This window comes from Cucurbita pepo, chromosome 12 (assembly GCF_057944985.1).
Source record: "Cucurbita pepo subsp. pepo isolate OVF chromosome 12, ASM5794498v1, whole genome shotgun sequence".
Classification (NCBI taxonomy): domain Eukaryota; kingdom Viridiplantae; phylum Streptophyta; class Magnoliopsida; order Cucurbitales; family Cucurbitaceae; genus Cucurbita; species Cucurbita pepo.
The window spans coordinates 14,575,634-14,598,921 of NC_141809.1; the positions used below are offsets into that span (position 1 = coordinate 14,575,634).

Genomic DNA, 23,288 nt, shown 5'->3' on the forward strand with positions numbered 1-23,288 from the left:
ATATCTTTTCTGTTTTCCTTTCCTTTTCTCTCTTCTTCAGCCCCATTTTTCTCTCTCTCCATAAATAAATTATTTTCTTCCACGTGTCATCCCCAAAATAAATACATATATTTTTGCTCTCTTTTAAATGAATATTTCCTCACGGACCAACACGAGTTTTTAAATATTTTCTAGACATTTCATTTTTAGGATGGAGTAATGGTTTATTCATTCGGTTGGATGAACACGACTCTCCACAATGATATGATTTTAACAACTTTTAGACATTTCATTATATTTCCCCACAAACCAACACCAGTTTTTAAATATTTTATAGACATTTCATTTTTAGGATGTAGTATTGGTTCATTCATTCTATTGGATGAACACGACTCTCTACAATGGTAGGGTATTGACCACTTTGAGCATAAGCTCTCATGGCCGACTCTCCACAATGGTATGATATTGTCCACTTTGAGCTAAGCTCTCATGACTTTGCTTTGGAATTTCCCAAAATGTCTCATACCAATGGAGGGAGTATTCCTTAATTATAAACCCATGATCATTCTCTAAATTAGCGGACGTGAGACTTTCATCGTCCAATACATTCATGTACCAAATCATCATTTCACACCATAAAATATATATATATATATTTATTTATTGGCATTTTTAGAAAATTATTTGGTTGATAAAGAGTGATTAAAATATATTGAAGGGTGTTTTTGTAGATACTCAGGTGGGGGCACGAGGGGCCAAGCCAATGCTAGTGAAGGGCATAAAAGGAATGTGCAAATGCATCTTTTAATAACTTTATTTGTTCAATAATTTTCTTTAATCCCCCAACAATTTCTCCTTTTTTTTATTTATAGTTCAAGAACTATATATTTATAACCTAGGTTCATTTAATCTTTAATTACTCTATTAATCTATATATTTAAGAAAGCGTATTAAATCTTAGCCACATTTATTATATAATAAAATTAAATTTATAAGTTATTGAGTTTTTAAATTAAAAAATTCAATTAAAATTAAAAGCTTGCAAATAAAACTAGATATAGAAAAGTGTTATTTTAAGCCACCAAAAATTTTATATTATACATAAGAGAGCAGGTATATCTTACACGTTGCTTTTCATATTTAATTATTCAAAGCATAATAATCAACCCCACGTAAATATTTAAACCACACAATAAAAAATGTAGTAAGTAGAAATAATTAAGAAGAAACCCTGTATTGTGAGCTAATTAATCTTTAAATTAATAATAATAATAATAATAACTCTTTTGGTAGTAGTTTAAATTAATAATATAAAATTCTTTTGCTTGCATTTATGTTAAGTCTCACCTGCGGGTCAAATTTCACCTAATCTATCACCGCATATGCACGTTGTAATTTGTGAATTGTCTTTATCAAAGAGTTGGACATATGATATAATATATATATATTTGCTAAATTAATAACTATCCAACTTTGCATTCTATCTATAAAAAAGAAACACCACAAACTTCCAATATTTTAATGATCTCTCTAAATTTTAAAAATAAAAATTAAAAAAATTATTATTTTTTATTTATTATTTTATAGAAATTGTTAATATTTTATTTCAAAAATATTTTAAGAGGGTTTAAAAAATACAAACTTTTTAAGAAGATTTAAAAAATACCTTTGATTTTTTTTTTTTTAAACTTAAAAAACACTTAAATGTTTTTTTAAGCTTCAAAACGATCTTTAAAACTTTTAAAAAATTAAAAAAATATATTTACGGTTAATATTAGTTTTAAAAAATACTCAAGAAATTTTAAAAATAATATTAAAAAGTCAAGAGAGGATCAATATATAATTCTCATTCATATATTAATGATAGTAATTAATTGAATTTTTAAAAATAAAGATAAATGACGTTAAATGTTACTTATAAAATTTCATTAAATAACTTTTTGAATTAAAAAAAAAAGTATATGGGTATTTTTTTAAAAACAAAATGTTAAATATATTTTTAATTTTTTTTTTCAAATTAGGTATTATTCAAACTTTTCAAAATTAAGAATATTTTTATTAGTTTAATTTATATGTTAAAATAATTTAAATCTCTTATCCCATTTATATTTAGTGTACTTACTCCTAGTCCTAGGTAGGTACCTGTCTCTATCCTCCCTCCCCCACCACTTTCTCTCATTGAATCTCTTGGATTCAATAATTTTTTATAACAAAATTTATATTAATTTTTAAATTTAAAATATAAAATTATAATTGTCTAACAATTACTCCATTTACATAAAAGCCTCCATTGGACAAACGTCAATTTATTTATATTTTTTGTTCATGAGAAATATAATTAAAAAAATAGATAAAAATAAAAAAGCAGAAGATATTCTCATATTGTGTTTTACTTGCTTTATACTTTATAGTATATTAATTTATACTCATCATTATTCAACTACATATTGTGACTACCAACAACCATAATAATGAAAAAAAAATAAAAAAAATAAAGTAGGAAGCAAAAACAACCAATAAAATAAATAAATTTATATGTCGAAACTTACACAATTTTAATTTTAAATAAATTTGATGGCTCGTCAATATTTAAATTAACTTTTAAAAAATATAACTTTAGTTATATCACTAAATTATTTTTTTAATATATTTTTATAGAATAACCCTAATTAAAAATTTATTATAAAAATAAAATTATTAATAGAGGGGAAGAAAAAAAGAAAAAGAAGACGTAGATTTGAAGGTAGCCAAAGAGGTATTTATTTTGGCAAAAAGAGATGAATCAAAATAATTAATGAACTAAGAATTACAACAAAAAAAAAAGAAAAAGAAAAAGGAAAAGACCACAAAAGCCCTCACGAGAGAAAGAAGAAGCGGGGCCCAGTGTAAATGTTGAATGGACACGTGGCAAAATCGTAGACGTGGAATCCACGTTGACGCAGTTGATCATGTTCAGTCTTAGAGAGAGAGAGAGATAGAGAGAGAGAATGTAAAAAGATTGAAATGAAATGGAAAATGGAAGTGTATAGAGGAGGGAGGAAGAAGGTGAAAGAAAGGAAGGATATAGGGCGAGAAAGAAGGCGCGGAGTGGCTGTCCAAAAACAAAAAATCGCAGAAGAGAGAGAGATTTTGAAGTGGTGGCTGTGGCTGTGGCTGTGGCTGTGGCTGTTTTGTTTTGTTTTTTTTTTTTTTCTCCGTATTTTTTCCTTTCTCTTAACGGAAATCCGCGTTTTGTTACTGCCATCGATTGATTAAGGGATAACATTACATTTCTGGGAAAAAGATATATTATTATTTTTTTTCAAAGAAGCAGTGGAAATCGGAATCAATATAGGTTTCTGTTGTGTTCTAGATCTTGCCGTGTCAATTTGATCGATTGGAAAAGGAGAGGAGAGGAGACATTTAGAGGAGCTGGGTTGGTTTTGATTTTGTGAGGCATTTTGAGGAATTTGGAGCTGGTGGGGTTGTTTGAGGATATCCTTCTAGGTTGGCCTAGAAGGGTTCCGATCTGGTTAGAGAGGAAGCACCCGGCGGCGGATGAAAACGGAAGGCTCGCATGGTTCAAGGATCCTAAAGCAAAACGATGAAATGGGTTACATTGCTTAAGGACATCAAAGAGAAGGTCGGGTTAACTCCGTCTCATGGTTCTGCTCCCTCTGCTTCCTCTTCTTCTTCCATACACTCTTCCTCCGCCCATGATAATCATGCGCCTTACTCAGCTCGTCGCCCTGACTCCGCTTCATCTCCTGCAAGGTCTGCTTCCACTTTCTATTTCTTTCTTAATTTAATCTGCCCAAAATCGCTGTACTTTTGACATTTATTCCGTGGGTTTTGGATGGGAATGGTGAATTGAGTTCCTGGTTGAATTCAAATTTCGTGTGTGTCGTTGGCAGGAACAGTGTCTACTATTTTTGATTTAATGTTCGTTTTCTGTTCTTGGCCTTCCGTGTTGCTTGTGTCGATGGTGAATGAATCTGTCATTTGATTCGTGGTGTGATTATTTGAAATTTGTTTGACGTGCGTAAAATTTACTTTTATTCCATACCATTTCATTTTTTGAACACTGTTTGTTACTGTTAATGGTACTCCTGCGATGCCCCAATATCTATACCATTGTTGGCTCTGATATGTTTATGTGGTTTTCCTGTGAGATATAACATTCTTAGGGAGTTCATGTTAGCTGGAAATTAAGGAATTGCACCTTTATCCATGTGTCAAAACCCACTCTTCTCTATATTAACAAAAATTGAAACGATAAATGCTTTAGAAAACTTCTGTCTGGCTGACTCCCATTATTACCTTCTTTTGGGTGTTGTTGTAGTGAAGGAGAAATAGACTAATTCAGCTACCTTGTGTTTCTTTTAGCGTTTGATTTTGAAAAAAAAAAAAAAAAAGGTAAAAAAAAAAGTCCATAAACATGCTAGGTGATAAACTCAAAGCTTACTACTATTCTGCTCTCTTTAATAAAAGCATTTGAACCAATCACAAACTTTGGAGCTCTCACTTGTATAATGCTAGCAATACAAACTTCAATCGTTAGGCTAAACAGGATGGGAAGAAGTTATATGAAAACTTAGCTTACATCAAAATGGATGCGGTGGGTTTGTGCATCATTTGACACTGTGCATGCAAAATTTTCTGAAAAATGAAAATCATGGGCAAGAATCACTGGTTTTGTCCTTTCATTACAGTAAGATCACAGTGTTAGTATCGGTGTAGAATCTCATGTTTGTTAAAATTGAAAACAAGTGTCATGGACTGATAATGCTGAGTTTGATAAAAGAAATGTTGGTCAATAGAACATGGTTTCTTAGGAGTCAACAAACTAGTATTATTTCTAGCAACTTTGATTTCTACCCATTAGAAATGTTCTAAAAGGCGTTTGGTGTGTGATCGTTCACTATGTCCTGGTTGTTTAACCCTCCTGTGGCAGCATTGTGATCTTTATTCTTCAACTATTACCGGGGTAGAGGTATTGTGAGTTTACTTCTTGTTTTGAACGAGCTTCATGGAGCATTAAGTACTTCTTCCCCCTTTAGGTTTTAGAAGCCTATCAGTTGACTTTGGTTGATATTCAGATGAAATTTGTGATTCCCTTTCTATTTTAGTTAGTGTAAGAGGTTATAGATATATAGTGTTATGCCAAAAAACCGGTGCTGTCATTCTTTGCCTCCAAACCATTGGGTTTTAAGGCCATTTCTCGTAGATGGTGCACTTTGTTGTTTGAGGTGTCTAGTTGGATGCCTAAGAAGTTGAGGTTTTTGCCTTATTCGTGCACAGCAGAAGAATTGATGTATGTAAAGGAATTTTAGTTAGTGTAAGCATTTGTTTGTATTTTTCGGTGGAGATAGTTTTAGAGGATAGGTGTCATTTTTGGTTGGTTGCTCCAGTTCTAATGGTATATATTGTGACTTATGCTTGCTTTCTTCCCCCCATATATTTTGAGGTCAATTTTGCGTTTAACTTTGGGACTTCGGATATTTTGGGGGAGTTATCAGTGCTTTTCACTTGCACTTCGGTTAGCTAATCTAAATCAGTTAGAAAAAGGGTCTATGGCTTCTGTTAATACTTTTTTAATTTTGCTAATTGAATTTGTCAATACATTCTAGTATTGATGGTACCTTTTATTTTTAAGCAGAAGCAGACATGAACTGGAATTGGACTTCAAGCGTTGTTGGGAAGAATTTCGGTCATCCAGCTCTGAAAAGGTGACTGACGACTGTACTAATTAATTGGTCTTTTTATGTTATTTGTTCTCCTCTCTGCCCCCCGAAACCCAACTCATATGCACCCACCCACAAGATAATGTATTGGCTGTGATAGACAACTGATATTGCTACCCTTTCTTCATCAACCATGCAGGACAAAGAGGCGGCCTTGAATATGACTGTGGATACTTTTTGTAGATTAGTGAAGCAACATGCTAATGTAGCTCAATTAGTTACTTTGTATGACTACCACTCCTGCCTTGCTCTCTTGACGTTGAATATTTCTTTTTGCGCTGGTATTTTGATTGATAAATCTTTTTTCGTTGTTCCTCTGTATCCAATTTAAATACTCGTCAATGAGAGTCTATATATGATACTTTTTTGTTTGATATAATGAACCTGTAGCTCTTATTTGTAACCTGCTTTATTTGGTGATAATGATATTAGAACTGCCCTGGCACCTCTTTAAGAAAAAAAAAGTTTATTTTATATTTTTTTCGTCTAAGAACCAGTCATATTTGAAATTTTATGCAAAAAACTAAACCACCACAAATGATTATATATTCCAAAATCCATGGCTGGAGTCGCAATTGAAAGTTATGTCGGGTTCATGCATGCCTTGGATATAAGAATGTAATAACAAATGGTTCATCAACCTGAACTGACAGAACTTGGTGAAAGAGGTTTGAGATTCTTTTAGCGTTTAGATGGTACATGATGGAATCAACTTGTCTTCTTAATCCCAAAAGCTTAAAGTATTTGGTTAAAATTTTCAAATTTATTTATGGTGATTCTCTGAGATTATTGTCTTGTCTTAGACTTCGGATTTATTATTAGGAGATTTCACTTTGACTATATAGGGTCAACTTGTGGACTTTTGATATTGAATTGAGGAGACAATCAATTAAGCGATTTGAGTATGGGATCAATTTCTTTGATATATTACATTTACCTGATATTTGAGAAGTCCAAATTCTAAGTTTAATGGTAGTCTAGTTTATGTTATTGTATGACAGAGTGTCACGAGCGTCGGTGTCTGGCTTAGACGTTTCTTTAATGACATATAGTCTTCTTTCTTTTGAGTTTATCACTGACTTTGAGGGTTTTGATGCACTACAGGATAGTCGAAACACATATATTCTCTTTTGTTGTGGGAAGAGCATTTGTTACAGATATTGAGAAGCTAAAAATCAGCAGTAAAACAAGGTCTTTGGATGTAGTAAAAGTACTAAAGTATTTTACAGAAGTTGCCGAGGTTTGCTCTACAGTGATTTGCTGTCTCATCCAAATTACCGATTAGACATATTATTCAGTCAAACTTAAGTCGTAACTTCTTTGCAGGATGTTATTTGTCCAGGTGCAAATCTGTTAACTGCAGTTGAAGTCCTTATATCTGGGGTATATTCCTTAAACTTAGGGAGATTCTATTTAAGTTCAGCATCTTTATTTTACATGAAAATTAATGTGATCTATTTATTTCTTATCATTCATTCTAGTGTCAGTGTGTATTGCTGTCCTATTGAATTCTTCGGTCTCTGATCTTTTCTCTGAATTTGTTTTCTTTCCCATTGTTGATAAAGTATCAATCTTAATTGACATATGAAGAAGACTTATGTAATATAATTGAAGTAACAAACATATTCAGGCAAAGATATTTGGTGGACAAGTATGCAACCATATTTTCCTTTCATGACAATATTACTTTCATGAAACGAAGAGCTGTGGAATTTGATGGCTGTTTCTTTTATGCTATTAAACCAAGCAGTGCAGAGTCCTTCCTTAGAATCTTACTTTTCAGACAATCACTTGCAGCCTATTGACAAGCAATCCCTTCTTGATTCGGGTATATTCTGCTGTCTAATTCACATTCTCAATGCCCTCCTGGATCCTGATGAAGCCAATCAGAGGGAAAAGACAGCTAGTTATGAAGAAAAATCAGTCTTTGGTGAAGATCACAATGGTCGTGGTGGACAAGGCCGCCGGCTTGAGGTAACTTCTAATTTTTTTTCTTTTTTATTATTATTTTTTTGGCCATGTGCTTGTGTATGAGCAGATGAACCTGATATAATGATGTATCTTTTTTTTTCTCTCTCTCCTTTTCATTTTTATTTCAGCTTAGAACATCCAAAACTGTTTTCTTGATATATATTTGGTATTTGGCGATTGTTAGATTTTTAATCTGAAAGATATTGGAAGTTCAAAAATTTTCATAGTTGTGTTTAGCATTTCCCTCTTATGACATCTTGATGTTGATGTTACTCATTTGGGATAAGAAACTATTTATTGGACTAGAAGGAAATACAAAAGGAAGGCGAAGAAAGTACGTCCTCCCATGTGAAAGGAAATGATAGTCCATATTCCCAATCAGGTCCTCTTCTAGGGTGCAAGTTATCCACTTAAAAGTATCTACTCCAAAAGTAGCAACTTATCTTCTAGGGGTTTCTTCAATTTTAAAGGACTCACTGAATAACCATCAAGGCTTGATACTTTAGAGGATCTCAAACTCCTTCACAACCCTCCACATTTTCTCTTCTTCAAGGCCTCTGAGGCCAAGAACTGTTAGTGGTAGGGATTGGACTTCAATCAGTCCTGTAAGGTAGAAACCTTCCACCTCTATAAAGAACCTGGAAAAACTAATCGCTGTAGCTTTTAGGTCCTTATGGCTCACCACATTTCTACCGTCTGTTTCTGCTGTCATTTCTTTCGTTCTAGATTGCAATATGGTAGAAAAATCTAGAGACAAGAGTTGGCTCTTTAATTTAATCTCCCATTTTTTATTCCATTCTGAGCTATTCAAGCTTACATGTCTGTCGCCATGGACGGTCCCCACTTTGAAAGGTATCCAGGAATTCTTACTTATTTTTCTGCCTCTCTTTCGTCTAAAGGATTCTCAATTAGTAGATTCTTTAAGGGCATCAAAGTTTTTGTTCTGAGTTTTGAGATTTCTTTTTCTTTTGGACCACGTTGCTGGAGAGTTCCTTATTCTGTGCCTTACTATTATTCTTAATGAGTTTTATGGGAGGATGATCAATCTTTATGGAACTGCAAGCATTCGGAGGGAGAACATGGTTTAATGAAGCCATTTTTTGGAAGATTTTTGGGGCTTGTAGCCTTCTCGGTTGGGCATTTTTGAGTTGGCTCTCCTTTTCAAAATTTGATTATGCTTCTATAGGTTTCAGTTTTTGGTCAGTATATTCTGGTTGTTTTAGGCTTTCTTTTCAGCTTCGAAGATCAATGTTCTTCCATTTCCCAGGACTCCACCCTCCTTCTATTTAGTTTGTTCAGGACTCAGTGGTCTTGGCTTCTATTTCGTTGTTTTGGTTCTTTGATGAAGAGGACTTCGTTTTATTTGGATTGTTATTTATATCCTTTGTAGTCCTTCTCAGTGTTTCTTTTCATTCCTTTGTAGAGTTTTGTATCTTTTGAACATTAATCTCTTTCATTATATCTATGAAAAATTCTCGTTTCTGGTTTAAAAGAAAAACCATGCACTTTATGTTCCGGTGTAAAATTTTATATTTCTTTGCTTCCTGCTTCATTTTGGCTTGTGCTTTTGATGATCTTACCTATTTTCATGTTTCTCATGTAGGTTGAGGGTAGTGTTGTTCATATCATGAAGGCTCTAGCCACCCATCCATCAGGTGCCCAGAGTTTGATCGAGGACGATTCCCTTCAGATGCTTTTTCAGATGGTTGTAAATGGGTCTTTGACAGCCTTCTCTCAGTATAAGGAGGGTCTTGTTCCACTGCACAATATTCAACTTCATAGACATGCTATGCAGGTTAGCTAATTGAATATTGCTTCATCTTTTATGTTGTTAATGTTATTCATTACAGGATATTTATTATGGATTTTTTTTTTAAATTTTATTTGTGGGAGTCTAGCTTCTCACATGCATTTTTCTCATTGTTTAGATATTATATTCAGATGTGCCTTTTCTTCTTTCTGATGAACTTTTCAGATTTCTAATCTTCTTCTGGTCAATGACAGTGGAAGTACTGCCAAATATATACGCAAACATCACTTGGTATGTATTTTTCATGATATACAGACATTTTAATTCTTGAATATTAGCGCTTGAAGTCATTGAAATATGTAAATCTTTCTTTGTCGCCAGAAAGAATCCTCATTTTTTTTGCACATGTTTGTAAGATGTAGGAACCTAACCATTTTCTTGAGCATTGTATCTGATCCTAATAAAGGACACAAGAGTCCAACTTCAAGAATAGGGGTAAATGAAATTGAGAAGCAGCTAAAATTTTCCTTGGCAGTGGTAATGGGATTTGAAACACGTGGTCGAGTGAATGAAGTTTCTAAAACTTCGTCTTATGGTGGCTTGGCCATGAATTGTATAAGAAAGAACGATGGGTTGTTGGGAAAACTGCCTTGAGATTTCCAGTAGAACAACCTGAGTTAGGCATGAGGTGATGGATAACTATTATAGGCTAATAGATTTTGTTTGGTTTTTTCATGGTGGACTATCTTGGAGAAAAAAGACGTTTTCTCTAGGTTTCTTTCTTTAAGAATTGGTAATGGCGAGAATATATATATATATATATCCTCCGGCATGATGTTTGGTTGGGATGGCAACTTATTACTAGAATTTTATTTTATTTAATTATTATTGTTATTATTACTACTTTTTATGAACAAGAAACTAACCTTAACAAGAGGATGAGAGTAGAAAGTAGAGACCACAAGAAGGCTTCAAGTGACCTCGTGGAGTCTCCGTTCAAAATGCAGTTAGTGTCAGGGATGAGGGAAATATTTTTCCTTTTCTTTTTAAGGACAGGGTCCCCGCCCCTGATCCACGATTCTTGATTTTTTAAATCAGTAATCTATGTTTATATTTTATATTGAATTATAAATTTAAAATATTAAATAATTTATATATTTTTCCACAAAATTGGGTAAGGGGAGGGCATCCACAATTCTACCCCCACACTGTTCCATCTGTAGTACGGAGAAGTGTCTTCCCAAAAAGTAGTCTGGCCAAAACTGAGTGCAGAAACTTACACAAAAATACCCCAACTTTTGACCATAAAAGATGATGGTTAAATATAAAATAAATTTACAACCTACTTGAACAAGTCCTGTTCTAAAATGCCATGATGAATGTATTAAAATGCAACGCAATCCTCACATCTTCTCACTAATTATAAGCCCAAAGACGTACTATTGTTTCTTTCTTGATTCCTATGGATATGGAAGTCAAAACAATGAGGGCCTCCCTGTGCAAAAATGGTGGAGACAGGACTTTTGGGAAGAACCATTGCCCTCTTGGATTCTTTGGCCTAGTTGTATGCTTTGTTGTTTACCTTTCATTCCATATGCTTAAATTTTCTAGTTTATCAGAAGCATGTGATTGTCATTATGGTGATTCTATGTGCAGATAAAAATTCTTTTAATGGCAGTGAAGGATTACAATCCTAACTGTGGTGACTCTGCTTATACTATGGGGATAGTGGACTTGCTACTTGAGTGCGTGAGATTGTCACATAGGCCTGGTAAGTAACTTGTCTTTTGATCATTAACTCGACCAATTTAGTAACCAGCCTGATAGGTTTGATGCATCCGTGATATTAATGTCACAAAGATTTGTCTTAATAAAAACATTTCTTCTAAATCTTTGGCAATTTTAATTACTATAGCTAGTGTACGTTTAATACTTTTAACTGCTGCTTTTGTTGCAATTTTAACTTGCAGAGGCCAATGGTATAAATCTCAGGGAGGATATACGCAATGCTCACGGTTATCACTTTCTTGTCCAGTTTGCATTGATTCTTTCTACATTGCCAACGGGTCCAGCTTCTCAGTCTATAAAATCTAGTCTACCACATGATCACATTCAAGCCGCATATGTATCCCAAATAAGTGATAAAGAAAAGCAAGATTATATGGAACGAGATGCCTCTTCCCTGCAACTTTCCCCTACATTGTCAAGGTTGCTTGATGCTCTGGTAAATCTAGCCCAAACTGGTCCGCAGGAATCTGAGTGTTCATCTACCGGAAAAAGATCTAAATCTACTCATTCCAGAAGCACTGACCATAGCAGAAGCAAAACATCCACGTCTGATCGGATTACTGATGATCTTTGGGAGGAAGGCAATAATAAAGTAAAAGATCTAGAAGCTGTTCAAATGTTGCAAGATATTTTCCTGAAGGCAGATAACAGAGAATTGCAGGCCGAAGTTTTAAATAGAATGTTCAGAATATTTTCTAGTCATTTGGAAAATTATAAGTTGTGCCAGCAGTTACGAACCGTTCCACTTCTCATCCTGAATATGGCTGGTTTTCCTTCATCATTGCAAGAGATTATTTTAAAAATTCTTGAATATGCTGTCACTGTTGTGAATTGTGTACCCGAACAGGAATTGCTTTCACTGTGTTGTTTGTTGCAGCAGCCAATAATGTCGGAATTAAAGCACACCATACTATCCTTTTTTGTAAAACTATTGTCATTTGACCATCATTATAAGAAGGTCCTGCGAGAAGTTGGTGTGCTGGAGGTTTTGTTGGATGATTTGAAGCAGCACAAGTTTTTTCAGGGTCCTGACCAGCGTGTTGGTAACTTTCCCCAACCATCCAGCAACAGCAGCTTCAAGAAGCATTTGGACAATAAGGACACAATTCTTGCTTCACCCAAGTTGTTGGAATCTGGTGTCTCTGGGAAGTTCCCTATTTTTGAAGTTCAGAGTACTGCTACTGTTGCATGGGATTGTATCGTCTCCTTACTGAAGAAAGCTGAAGTCAGTCAAACGTCATTTCGATCATCTAATGGTGTGGCCATTGTCCTTCCATTTCTAGTATCTAATATACATCGTCAAGGGGTTCTCAGGCTGTTGTCATGTTTGATCATAGAAGATACTGCGCAGGTACTATCTTCTTAAAATGGTGTCGTAATGAACGGCCATTTGGACATAAATCTCATTCCTCGCTTTTCATGTATAAATTATTTACAAAGTTAGTTAATATTGCCTAAACGAGTGTGTTTATACTACAAAATTTGATTTTTTCCTTTCTTCTTACCAGGCTCATCCCGAAGAATTAAGTGCCATTGTTGAAATTCTGAAAAGTGGAATGGTCACCAGCATTTCAGGATCTCAATATGGACTTCATAATGAGGCAAAATGTGAAACAATGGGGACCTTGTGGCGCATTCTGGGAGTTAATAATTCTGCACAGAGGATCTTTGGTGAAGTGACTGGGTTTTCTCTTTTGCTTACTACACTTCATAGTTTTCAAAGAGGAGGTGACTCATATCAGTGTCCAGTTGAGGATCGAATCAAGGTATTTAAGTACTTAATGCGTGTTGCGACAGCTGGAGTGCATGATAATGCTTTGAACAGGACAAAACTGCACACAGTTATTTTGTCTCAAACATTTAGTGATCTTCTGTCTGAGTCTGGCCTGATATGTGTGGAGTTCGAAAAGAAAGTCATACAGTTACTGTTGGAAGTTTCTCTTGAGATGGTTCTACCACCATACTTCAAATTAGAAGATGCTCCATCATCAAGTTCCATGGAGAACAATGCATCCAGTTTTAACTTGATAACTCCATCGGGTTCCTTTCATCCTAATAAAGAACGTGTATACAATGCTGGAGCTATTAGGGTTCTCATCCGTTTGCTATTGCTCTTTACTCCCAAGGTACAGTTGGAAGTTCTTGGCATCATTGAAAAGCTTGCTCGTGCTGGCCCCTTTAATAAGGAGAATCTCACCTCAGTAGGTGTGCATTAATCATACTGGCCTTTTTAATTAATCAGACCTAGTTTATGTTCTTGCAGTCTGACTTTGTTTTTGTTTTTGTTTTTTTTCTTTTTCTGGAATGTTAAGGCTGCGTGGAACTTCTATTGGAGACAATTCGTCCTTTCCTATTGGGATCATCTCCATTACTTGCATATACACTGAAGATAGTGGAAGTTCTTGGGGCATATAGGTTGAAATTTATGACACGTTACTTTTTCATATTATACGACTAATTCAGTTTAGTATTTGTTCAGTTTTTCTATTGCGAGTAATTTCTGTTTCCTCGTGATAGGTTATCTGCGTCAGATCTTCAAATGCTAATTAGATTTGTTCTCCAATTGAGATTGCTGAAGTCGGGTCATATTCTTATTGACATGATGGAAAGGTTGGCTCATATGGAAGATATGGCATCAGAGAGTCTTGCTATGGCACCATTTATAGAGATGGATATGAGTAAGATTGGGCATGCCTCTATTCAAGTATCTCTTGGAGAAAGATCATGGCCTCCAGCTGCTGGTTACTCTTTCGTTTGCTGGTTTCAATTCCACAATTTCCTTAAATCTCAAGGAAAAGAGTTTGAACTCTCAAAAGTAGGCCCGTCAAAGAGATTGACTGCCAAAAGTGCTCAGCCCCAGGAGCAGCAAATTCTCCGTATATTTTCTGTTGGTGCTGCAAACAGCGACAATACATTTTATGCCGAGCTTTATCTGCAGGAGGATGGTATTCTAACCCTTGCCACTAGCAACTCTTCCTCACTATCATTTTCTGGTATTGAGCTTGAGGAAGGCAGATGGCATCACCTTGCAGTTGTTCACAGCAAACCAAATGCTCTAGCTGGACTATTCCAAGCTAGTATTGCTTATGTGTATCTTAATGGAAAGCTGAAACACACTGGGAAACTGGGCTATGCACCCTCTCCTGTCGGAAAACCTTTACAGGTCAACATTGGTACCCCTGTTGCGTGTGCTAAAGTTAGTGACATGCATTGGAAGCTCCGTTCCTGCTATCTTTTCGAAGAGGTCCTTACTCCAGGCTGCATATGTTTCATGTACATACTTGGTAGAGGATATAGAGGGATTTTCCAAGACACAGATCTTTTGCGTTTTGTGCCAAACCAGGCTTGCGGTGGTGGTACCATGGCTATTTTAGATTCATTAGATGCTGACTTAGCTTTGACCCACAATATGCAGAAGCATGAGGGCGCAAACAAGTTGGGGGATACAAGGGGAGATGGTAGTGGGATAGTTTGGGATATGGAGAGACTAGGGAATCTTTCCTTACAGCTCTCAGGAAAGAAATTAATATTCGCATTTGATGGAACATCAGGCGAAGCGATGCGAGCATCAGGAGTTTTATCTATGTTCAATCTAGTAGATCCGATGTCGGCTGCTGCTTCTCCTATTGGGGGTAAGAAACAAAGTTAGACAAACTAAGTTTTGCATTCAAGTTTAAATTTTTGCTATGGATTATTCTGAAAGCAGTTGGGTTTTGTAATAACATCGTTGCAAGATTTTTGTGGGTAGGAAACCAAGTTGATGAACATAAGTTTTACATTTAAGTTGAAATTTAGCTGTGGTTTGTACTGAAAGTAATTGGGCCTTGTATTGATGAAGATATTACATCATTGAAGGATTATGTTCACTCTTTTTTTCTTTGGAATGTTTTCTTCAGGTATTCCCCGTTTTGGACGCCTTCATGGAGACGTTTTTATTTGTAAGCAATGTATAATTGGTAACACTATACGTCCGGTTGGTGGGATGACTGTTATCCTTGCCCTTGTTGAAGCTTCTGAGACAAGGGATATGCTGCACATGGCCCTAACATTACTTGCATGTGCACTTCATCAAAATCCGCAGAACGTAAGGGACATGCAGACGTACAGAGGATATCATTTACTGGCTCTTTTTCTGCACCGACGGATGTCACTGTTTGACATGCAGTCACTAGAAATCTTTTTCCAGATTGCAGCATGTGAAGCTTCATTTGCGGAGCCAAAAAAGTTGGAAAGTGTTCACACTAATTTCTTGTCGATTAATTCTTTTCGGGAGACCAGTTATGATGAGCTTAGTTTATCAAAATTGCGTGATGAAGTTTCCTCTAACGGATCACATGGTGACTTGGATGATTTTTCTGCTCAGAAAGATTCATATAGTCATATTTCAGAGCTAGAAAATCCTGAAGTACCAGGTGAAACTTCAAATTGTGTTGTATTGTCAAATCCAGATATGGTTGAGCATGTCTTACTTGACTGGACATTGTGGGTAACAGCCCCCGTCACAATCCAAATTGCCCTCCTGGGTTTTCTTGAGCATCTAGTCTCGATGCACCGGTACAGGAACCACAACCTTACAGTTCTTCGCCGAATCAACCTTGTTCAGCATTTATTAGTGACTTTGCAGCGGGGGGATGTTGAGGTTCCTGTGTTGGAGAAATTAGTTGTCTTGCTTGGAGTCATTTTAGAAGATGGTTTTTTGGTTTCTGAATTGGAGCTTGTAGTCAAGTTTGTGATCATGACATTTGATCCACCTCAACTGACATCAAAGCGACCAATTTTGCGGGAGTCCATGGGAAAGCATGTGATTGTGAGAAATATGTTGTTAGAAATGCTTATTGATTTGCAAGTGACTATAAAATCAGAAGATCTGCTAGAGCAATGGCATAAAATTGTTTCGTCCAAGTTGATAACATATTTTCTTGATGAAGCTGCTCATCCTTCTAGCATGAGATGGATCATGACACTTCTTGGGGTATGTCTTACCTCCTCACCTACGTTTGCACTTAAGTTCCGTACAAGTGGAGGTTATCAAGGTTTGGTGCGTGTCCTTCCCAATTTCTATGATTCCCCTGATATATATTATATCCTTTTCTGCCTGATATTTGGAAAGCCAGTTTATCCTAGACTACCTGAAGTCCGGATGCTAGACTTTCATGCCCTTATGCCAAGTGACGGAAGTTTTGTGGAACTGAAATTTGTGGATCTTCTGGAACCTGTAATTGCAATGGCAAAATCCACATTTGATAGGTTAAGTGTTCAGACAATGCTTGCCCACCAAAATGGTAATCTTTCCCAGGCTAGTGCTGGCCTTGTGGCTGAACTTGCAGAGGGGAATGCAGACAATGCGGGAGAGCTTCAAGGTGAAGCTCTGATGCATAAGACGTATGCTGCTCGTCTAATGGGTGGGCAGGCATCAGCCCCTGCTGCTGCAACCTCTGTCCTTAGGTTTATGGTTGATCTGGCAAAAATGTGCCATCCTTTTTCTGCAGTTTGCAGACGAACAGATTTTTTTGAAAGCTGTGTTGACCTTTACTTTTCTTGTGTCAGGTTTGTCTTTGGATACCATTCTCAATTGCTCTTACTTTGCTTCATTTTTGTTTAAAAAGTTCCAGGCACAGTCTCATTGAATGGTGTTTTTACTGACTTAGATTTTCCTTGATCACCATCCTACAGGGCTGCTTGTGCTGTGAAGATGGCTAAAGAGCTATCATTAAAGACTGAGGACAAGAACTCAAATGATTGTGATGATGCTAGTAGTTCACAGAACACCTTCACTAGCATGCCACAGGAACAAGATTTGTCTGTGAAAACGTCCATCAGTGTTGGAAGTTTCCCTCAAGGGCAGGCAAGTACTAGCTCTGATGATACTGTTGCGCCGCAAAATGAGTCTAGTCGTAAAGAGGTGAATAATACTATTCCTTCTCCTCAACTGCCAAGAAAATCAGAGCATGATTTTCAGGTTGCTGAGAGCTTAGAAGGTGAAAATATTGACCAGGAGTCTGTCACGTCCAGTACAAACGAGTTTAACATCAGAACAAGAAAAGATGCTGTGGAACACTCACAACCAATTGATTCTCATAGCTCTGTTTCTCTAACTCTAATTGATTCTCCTATCCTGTCAGAGAAATCTAATTATCGAGTCCCTCTCACACACTCATCATCTCCAGTTATTGCATTGACATCTTGGCTTGGGAGTTCAAGTAATAGTGAATTAAAACCTCCTTCAGTTGCTCCACCATCTGTGGAATCTTTTGCATCAGCCGTAGCATTTGATCCATCGTCAGATCTGAAGTTTACTTCTCAAGGACATCCAGCTGCAAATACTTTCTTTTCAGTTAGCCCTACACAACTTCTTGAAATGGATGATTCTGGTTATGGAGGTGGTCCTTGTTCTGCTGCTGCTACTGCAGTCTTGGATTTTATGGCTGAAGTTCTTTCAGATATTTTGACTGAGCAGATTAAGGCAGCACCAGTCGTAGAGAGCATCTTGGAAAATGTTCCTTTATATGTTGATACAGAATCTATGTTAGTCTTTCAGGGTTTGTGTCTTAGCAGACTGATGAACTTCCTTGAAAGGCGCCTTCTGCGGGATGATGAAGAAGATGAAAAAAAACTGGACAAAACTCGCTGGACTGCAAATTTAGATGCATTTTGCTGGATGATTGTTGATCGTGTATATATGGGTGCCTTTCCTCAACCTGCTGGTGTGCTAAAAACTCTTGAATTCTTGCTTTCTATGTTGCAACTGTCAAACAAGGATGGTCGAATAGAACTATCTCCTTCTGGAAAAGGTCTTTTATCTATTGCAAGAGGAAACAAGCAACTTGATGCTTATGTACATTCAATTTTGAAGAATACCACTCGAATTATTATGTATTGCTTCCTCCCATCATTCTTGACCTCTATTGGAGAAGATGGTCTCCTTTCTAGCTTGGGCTTACTAATGGAACCCAAGAAAAGATCATTCAGTTCATCATATCATGGTGATTCTGGAATTGATATCTGCACCGTCTTACAGTTATTAGTTGCTCACAGAAGAATTATCTTCTGTCCAAGCAATGTTGATACTGATCTAAATTGCTGTCTTTGTGTCAATTTAATAGCTCTACTTCGTGACTCCAGGCAATATGTTCAGAACATGGCAGTTGATGTTGTCAGATATCTTCTGGTGCATCGACGGCCTGCCTTCGAGGATTTTCTCGTGACCAGATCAAACTTTGGACAGTCTTCGGATGTCTTACATGGAGGCTTTGACAAATTGCTGACTGAAAACTTGTCTGACTTCTTCGACTGGCTTCAGACCTCTGAACAGATGGTAAATAAAGTAATGGAAAACTGTGCTGCTATAATGTGGGGGCAGTATATTTCTGGATCTGCAAAATTTCCTGGAGTGAGGATAAAGGCAATAGAGGGTCGACGTAAGAAGGAGATGGGGAGAAGATCTCGAGATATTTCTAAGTTGGATATGAGACACTGGGAGCAAGTTAAAGAGCGGAGGTATGCTCTGGACTTACTTCGCAACTCAATCTCTACCGAATTAAGAGTACTTCGTCAGGATAAGTATGGATGGGTTCTACATGCTGAGAGTGAATGGAAAAGTCATCTCCAGCAACTTGTTCATGAGCGCGGTATATTTCCAATATCCATATCTTCTGTGAAAGAAGATCCTGAATGGCAGCTCTGTCCTATAGAGGGTCCATATAGAATGCGCAAGAAACTAGAGCGTAGTAAATTGAAGATAGATACCATTCAAAATGCTCTTGATGGAAAGTTTGAACTGAAAGAAGCAGAGCTGATAAAAGGAGGAAATGGCCTTGATGCTTCTGATAGAGATAGAGAACCCTATTTTCATCTTTTAAATGATAATGTCAAACAGAATGATTCGGATAGTGACCTGTTTGAGGAACCTATGTTTGAATCAGATGATGTCAGGGATGAAGCATCTGTTAAAAATGGATGGAATGATGATAGAGCTAGTAGTGTAAATGATGCAAGTCTTCACTCTGCACTTGAGTTTGGCGCCAAGTCTAGTGCTGTTTCTATTCCACTAGCAGAGAGCATACAAGGAAGATCTGACCTAGGATCCCCTAGACAATCATCTTCTGCCAAAATCGATGAGGTAAAAGTTAGCGATGATAAATATGTAAAAGAATTACATAATGATGGTGAGTACCTTATCAGACCATATTTGGAGCCTCTTGAAAAAATACGATTTCGCTATAACTGCGAGCGAGTCATTGGTCTTGACAAACATGATGGTATCTTCCTGATTGGTGAACTTTGTCTGTATGTGATTGAGAATTTCTACATCAATGACTCTGGATGCATTTGTGAGAAAGAATGTGAAGATGAACTGTCGGTTATTGATCAGGCTTTGGGTGTAAAGAAGGATTGTATGGGAAGTATGGATTTGCAGTCCAAGTCAACCTCGTCTTGGGGAGGTACAGTTAAGTCATGGTCTGGAGGAAGAGCATGGGCCTATAGTGGTGGTGCTTGGGGAAAGGAGAAAGTAGGCAGCAGCGGTAATCTACCTCATCCTTGGCGTATGTGGAAGCTCGACAGTGTTCACGAGATTTTGAAGCGAGATTATCAGCTGCGACCAGTTGCTGTTGAAATATTCAGCATGGATGGATGCAATGACCTCCTGGTCTTCCACAAAAAGGAGAGAGAAGAAGTCTTCAAAAATCTTGTTGCCATCAATCTTCCTAGAAACAGCATGTAGGAATAAACTATCAATATCTAAACCATTCATTGCTATAACTTTTGCCTTGTCTATTGGTACTTATAATGCACAGTCACTTCTTATTTGAAACTTCTGACATGAACTTATCCTTCTCTCAGGTTGGACACTACAATCTCTGGAACAACCAAACAAGAGAGCAGCGAAGGCAGTCGTCTTTTTAAGATAATGGCCAAATCATTTTCTAAAAGGTGGCAAAATGGTGAAATAAGCAATTTTCAATATCTTATGCATCTCAATACCTTGGCAGGACGAGGATACAGCGATCTTACACAGTATCCGGTGTTCCCTTGGGTCCTTGCTGATTATGAAAGTGAAAACTTGGACTTGACAAATCCAAAAACATTTCGCATGCTTGCTAAACCAATGGGTTGTCAGACATCCGAGGGAGAAGAGGAGTTTAAGAAAAGGTCAACCCTCTTATAGCTACTATGTTTAACATCTCATATTTGTGTTCAATCTACTTATATTTTTTTTTTACTGTTTTACGTTCACATTATGGTACTCTATAATGTGTTTTTACATCAGGTGTTTATGTAACTTTTTTTAACTTCGCCTTCAGATATGAGAGTTGGGATGATCCGGAGGTTCCAAAATTTCACTATGGTTCTCATTATTCTAGTGCTGGAATTGTCCTCTTTTATCTGCTACGGCTCCCACCATTTAGTGCAGAGAATCAAAAGCTTCAAGGAGGGCAGTTTGATCATGCTGATCGTCTTTTCAACAGCATTAGAGATACTTGGTTAAGCGCAGCTGGAAAGGGAAACACATCAGACGTGAAGGAGCTCATTCCAGAATTCTTTTACATGCCCGAGTTCCTCGAAAATAGGTTCAATCTTGACTTGGGAGAGAAACAATCTGGAGAAAAGGTTTCTACACTTTTTTTATTTGTTATTCTTCGTATCTAATATCTTTTTTGCTTACTTCTATGGCATACCCTTAAAAGTTGCTGACGTATTATAGTCTATCACTGGATTGGTGGGGGTTTGGCTGTGTGTGATCATGGGGAAGGAGTTGGAGCAATAAATTGTTAATTCAAAATGCTTCCAGCGACAAAAGTAGAAACAAAACTGAACCAAAACCAACTGCTAGCAACTATTTTACAATCTTAAGAATCATCCCTTCCCCACCACATTGTTTATCATTGGACATGGTTTTTTTGCTAGGTTGGTGACGTTGTCTTACCTCCATGGGCCAATGGCAGTGCTAAGGAGTTCATCAGGAAACATAGAGAAGCATTGGAGTCTGACTTTGTTTCGGAAAATTTGCATCATTGGATAGACCTCATCTTTGGATGTAAACAGAGAGGGAAGGTGGGTTTTGATGTTGAGAACCTTCGCTCTTCAATCTATGTCGTCGTTTAATTTTCTTGTAAAAACGACATCGAACTATTAAGCAGTCTCGAAGTTTAACTGTGTCACAACACTGCACTTCAGCAGTGGAGCATGTCACTTTATCTTCACTTCTGTTAACAGGAAAATTTCTTAACTGTTGGATGTTTTGCATTTGACAGGCAGCAGAGGAAGCTACCAATGTTTTCTACCATTACACATATGAGGGGAGCGTGGATATAGATTCAGTGACTGATCCTGCAATGAAAGCCTCCATTTTAGCACAGATTAATCACTTTGGGCAGACACCCAAACAACTTTTCCTTAAGCCCCATGTCAAAAGGCGGGGTGACAGAAAGTTTCCTCATCCACTCAAGCATTCTAATCTCCTTGTCCCTCATGAAATTCGTAAGAGTTTGTCATGTGTAACCCAGATTGTCACTTTAAATGAGAAAGTTCTTGTGGCAGGATCCAATACGTTGCTTAAACCAAGATCATACACCAAGTATGTTGCATGGGGATTCCCAGACCGAAGTTTGAGATTTTTGAGCTATGATCAGGACAGACTCCTATCTACCCATGAAAATCTTCACGAGGGTAACCAAATTCAGTGTGCTGGGGTTAGTCACGATGGCCGTATTCTGGTAACAGGGGCTGATGACGGGCTGGTTTGGGTTTGGAGAATTACCAAACACGCGCCCCGTCTCGTTAGAAAATTGCAGTTGGAGAAGGCATTTTCTGCTCACACTGCAAAAGTAACATGCCTTTACGTTAGTCAGCCTTACATGCTGATCGCCAGTGGATCAGATGATTGCACTGTCATTATATGGGATCTGAGCTCCCTGGTCTTTGTCAGGCAGCTTCCTAAGTTCCCAACTGCTGTCTCCGCAATTTTTGTTAATGACTTAACTGGGGAGGTTGTGACTGCAGCTGGAATTCTGCTTGCAGTTTGGAGCATCAATGGGGATTGCCTTGCAATGGTTAACACGTCCCAGTTGCCCTCGGATTCCATTTTTTCAATAACGAGCGGTACGTTTTCTGATTGGATGAATACAAATTGGTACGCAACGGGTCATCAGAGTGGTGCGGTGAAGGTGTGGCAAAAGGTTCATTACTCCAATCCTTCCTCCTCTCAGGTAAAATCTACTGGTAGTAGCATGGTTGGTCTGAATCTCGACAATAAGGTACCGGAGTATCGATTAATTCTTCACAAGATACTGAAATTTCACAAGCATCCAGTGACTGCGCTTCACCTAACAAGTGACTTAAAGCAGTTACTAAGTGGTGATTCCAGTGGCCATGTTGTTTCATGGACATTGCCAGGTGAGAGCTTGAAAGCAGCTGCATTGAATAAGTGAAATGACAATCAGGAATAGTGAAAATATCTCAAACTTTCAAGTTGATATTTGATCTACTCTTCTTGGACAACCTCGTCGATGGTCTTGTCATTGTCGTCCTTGTCTGCATGATCAAATACAATGTCAGATGTAAAATGACCGCAGGGCTGGCCAGGCGGTGAACACGACGACGACATCACACTAACATCTGAGACATGAAGAACATAATAGCATGAATGTTACTACTGAAATTGATGAAGAAGAGTATGAAGCAGGTGGTGTATTTGGGAGCAGGCTGTAGGATTGTGTGGTTGGACATGGTTTGTGTATTTTCGGGGCGAAATTTAGGAGCGTTCTCGGATTTTGAGTGAGAATGTTAGATTTTGCCCTTAAGTGTTTTTGGGTGTAAATAGGTATTGATTGAGTGAGAGGGTATGAGTATGTTGTTATGAAAGTGTATATAGGAGAGATGTGGGCTGTGAGACTGATATGGCTCAGCATGGTCGGTCTGTGTTATGGCCCTCATTGTATGCATTTTGGTTACAAGTTCTCTTGGTATGCTGCAATGGAACACTGTTTCTTTTATCAATTGTCATCAAATATGCAAGTTTAGAAACAACATATTCTATATGGCCTATGGCCTTTACTACTGTAGGAATCGTGACCCGA

At 37.1% G+C, this 23,288-nt stretch overlaps 1 protein-coding gene across 2 annotated transcripts; it reads left to right on the top strand.

The window, feature by feature from the left end:
- The first annotated feature begins 2,973 nt into the window (after positions 1–2,973).
- On the top strand, positions 2,974–23,204 carry LOC111806939 (protein SPIRRIG). 2 transcript variants are annotated; one of them, XM_023692481.2, is made up of 19 exons: positions 2,974–3,732; positions 5,618–5,687; positions 5,842–5,927; positions 6,807–6,942; positions 7,029–7,085; positions 7,500–7,676; positions 9,277–9,468; positions 9,649–9,714; positions 11,080–11,194; positions 11,394–12,562; positions 12,720–13,416; positions 13,524–13,626; positions 13,729–14,843; positions 15,108–16,758; positions 16,885–19,929; positions 20,053–20,361; positions 20,514–20,820; positions 21,118–21,264; positions 21,465–23,204. In XM_023692481.2, exons 1-19 carry the CDS (start codon positions 3,563–3,565, stop codon positions 22,638–22,640), a joined length of 10,788 nt encoding a protein of 3,595 aa, XP_023548249.2. In that variant the 5' UTR covers positions 2,974–3,562; the 3' UTR covers positions 22,641–23,204. The 2 variants fall into 2 exon arrangements, with proteins under 2 accessions (XP_023548249.2, XP_023548250.2); XM_023692482.2 differs by lacking the exons at positions 2,974–3,732; positions 5,618–5,687; positions 5,842–5,927; ... (1 more) ...; positions 7,029–7,085; positions 7,500–7,676 and having other exon boundaries at positions 9,328–9,468; positions 9,678–9,714.
- The last annotated feature ends 84 nt before the right edge of the window (positions 23,205–23,288 follow it).

Coding starts and splice junctions, on each gene's coding strand:
- LOC111806939 (XM_023692481.2), top strand. CDS start 3,563: ATGAAATGGGTTACATTGCTTAAGGACATCAAAGAGAAGGTCGGGTTA. Junction 14,844..15,107: donor TGCTGCTTCTCCTATTGGGG/GTAAGAAACAAA, acceptor TGTTTTCTTCAG/GTATTCCCCGTTTTGGACGC. Junction 20,362..20,513: donor GAAGAGGAGTTTAAGAAAAG/GTCAACCCTCTT, acceptor CTTCGCCTTCAG/ATATGAGAGTTGGGATGATC.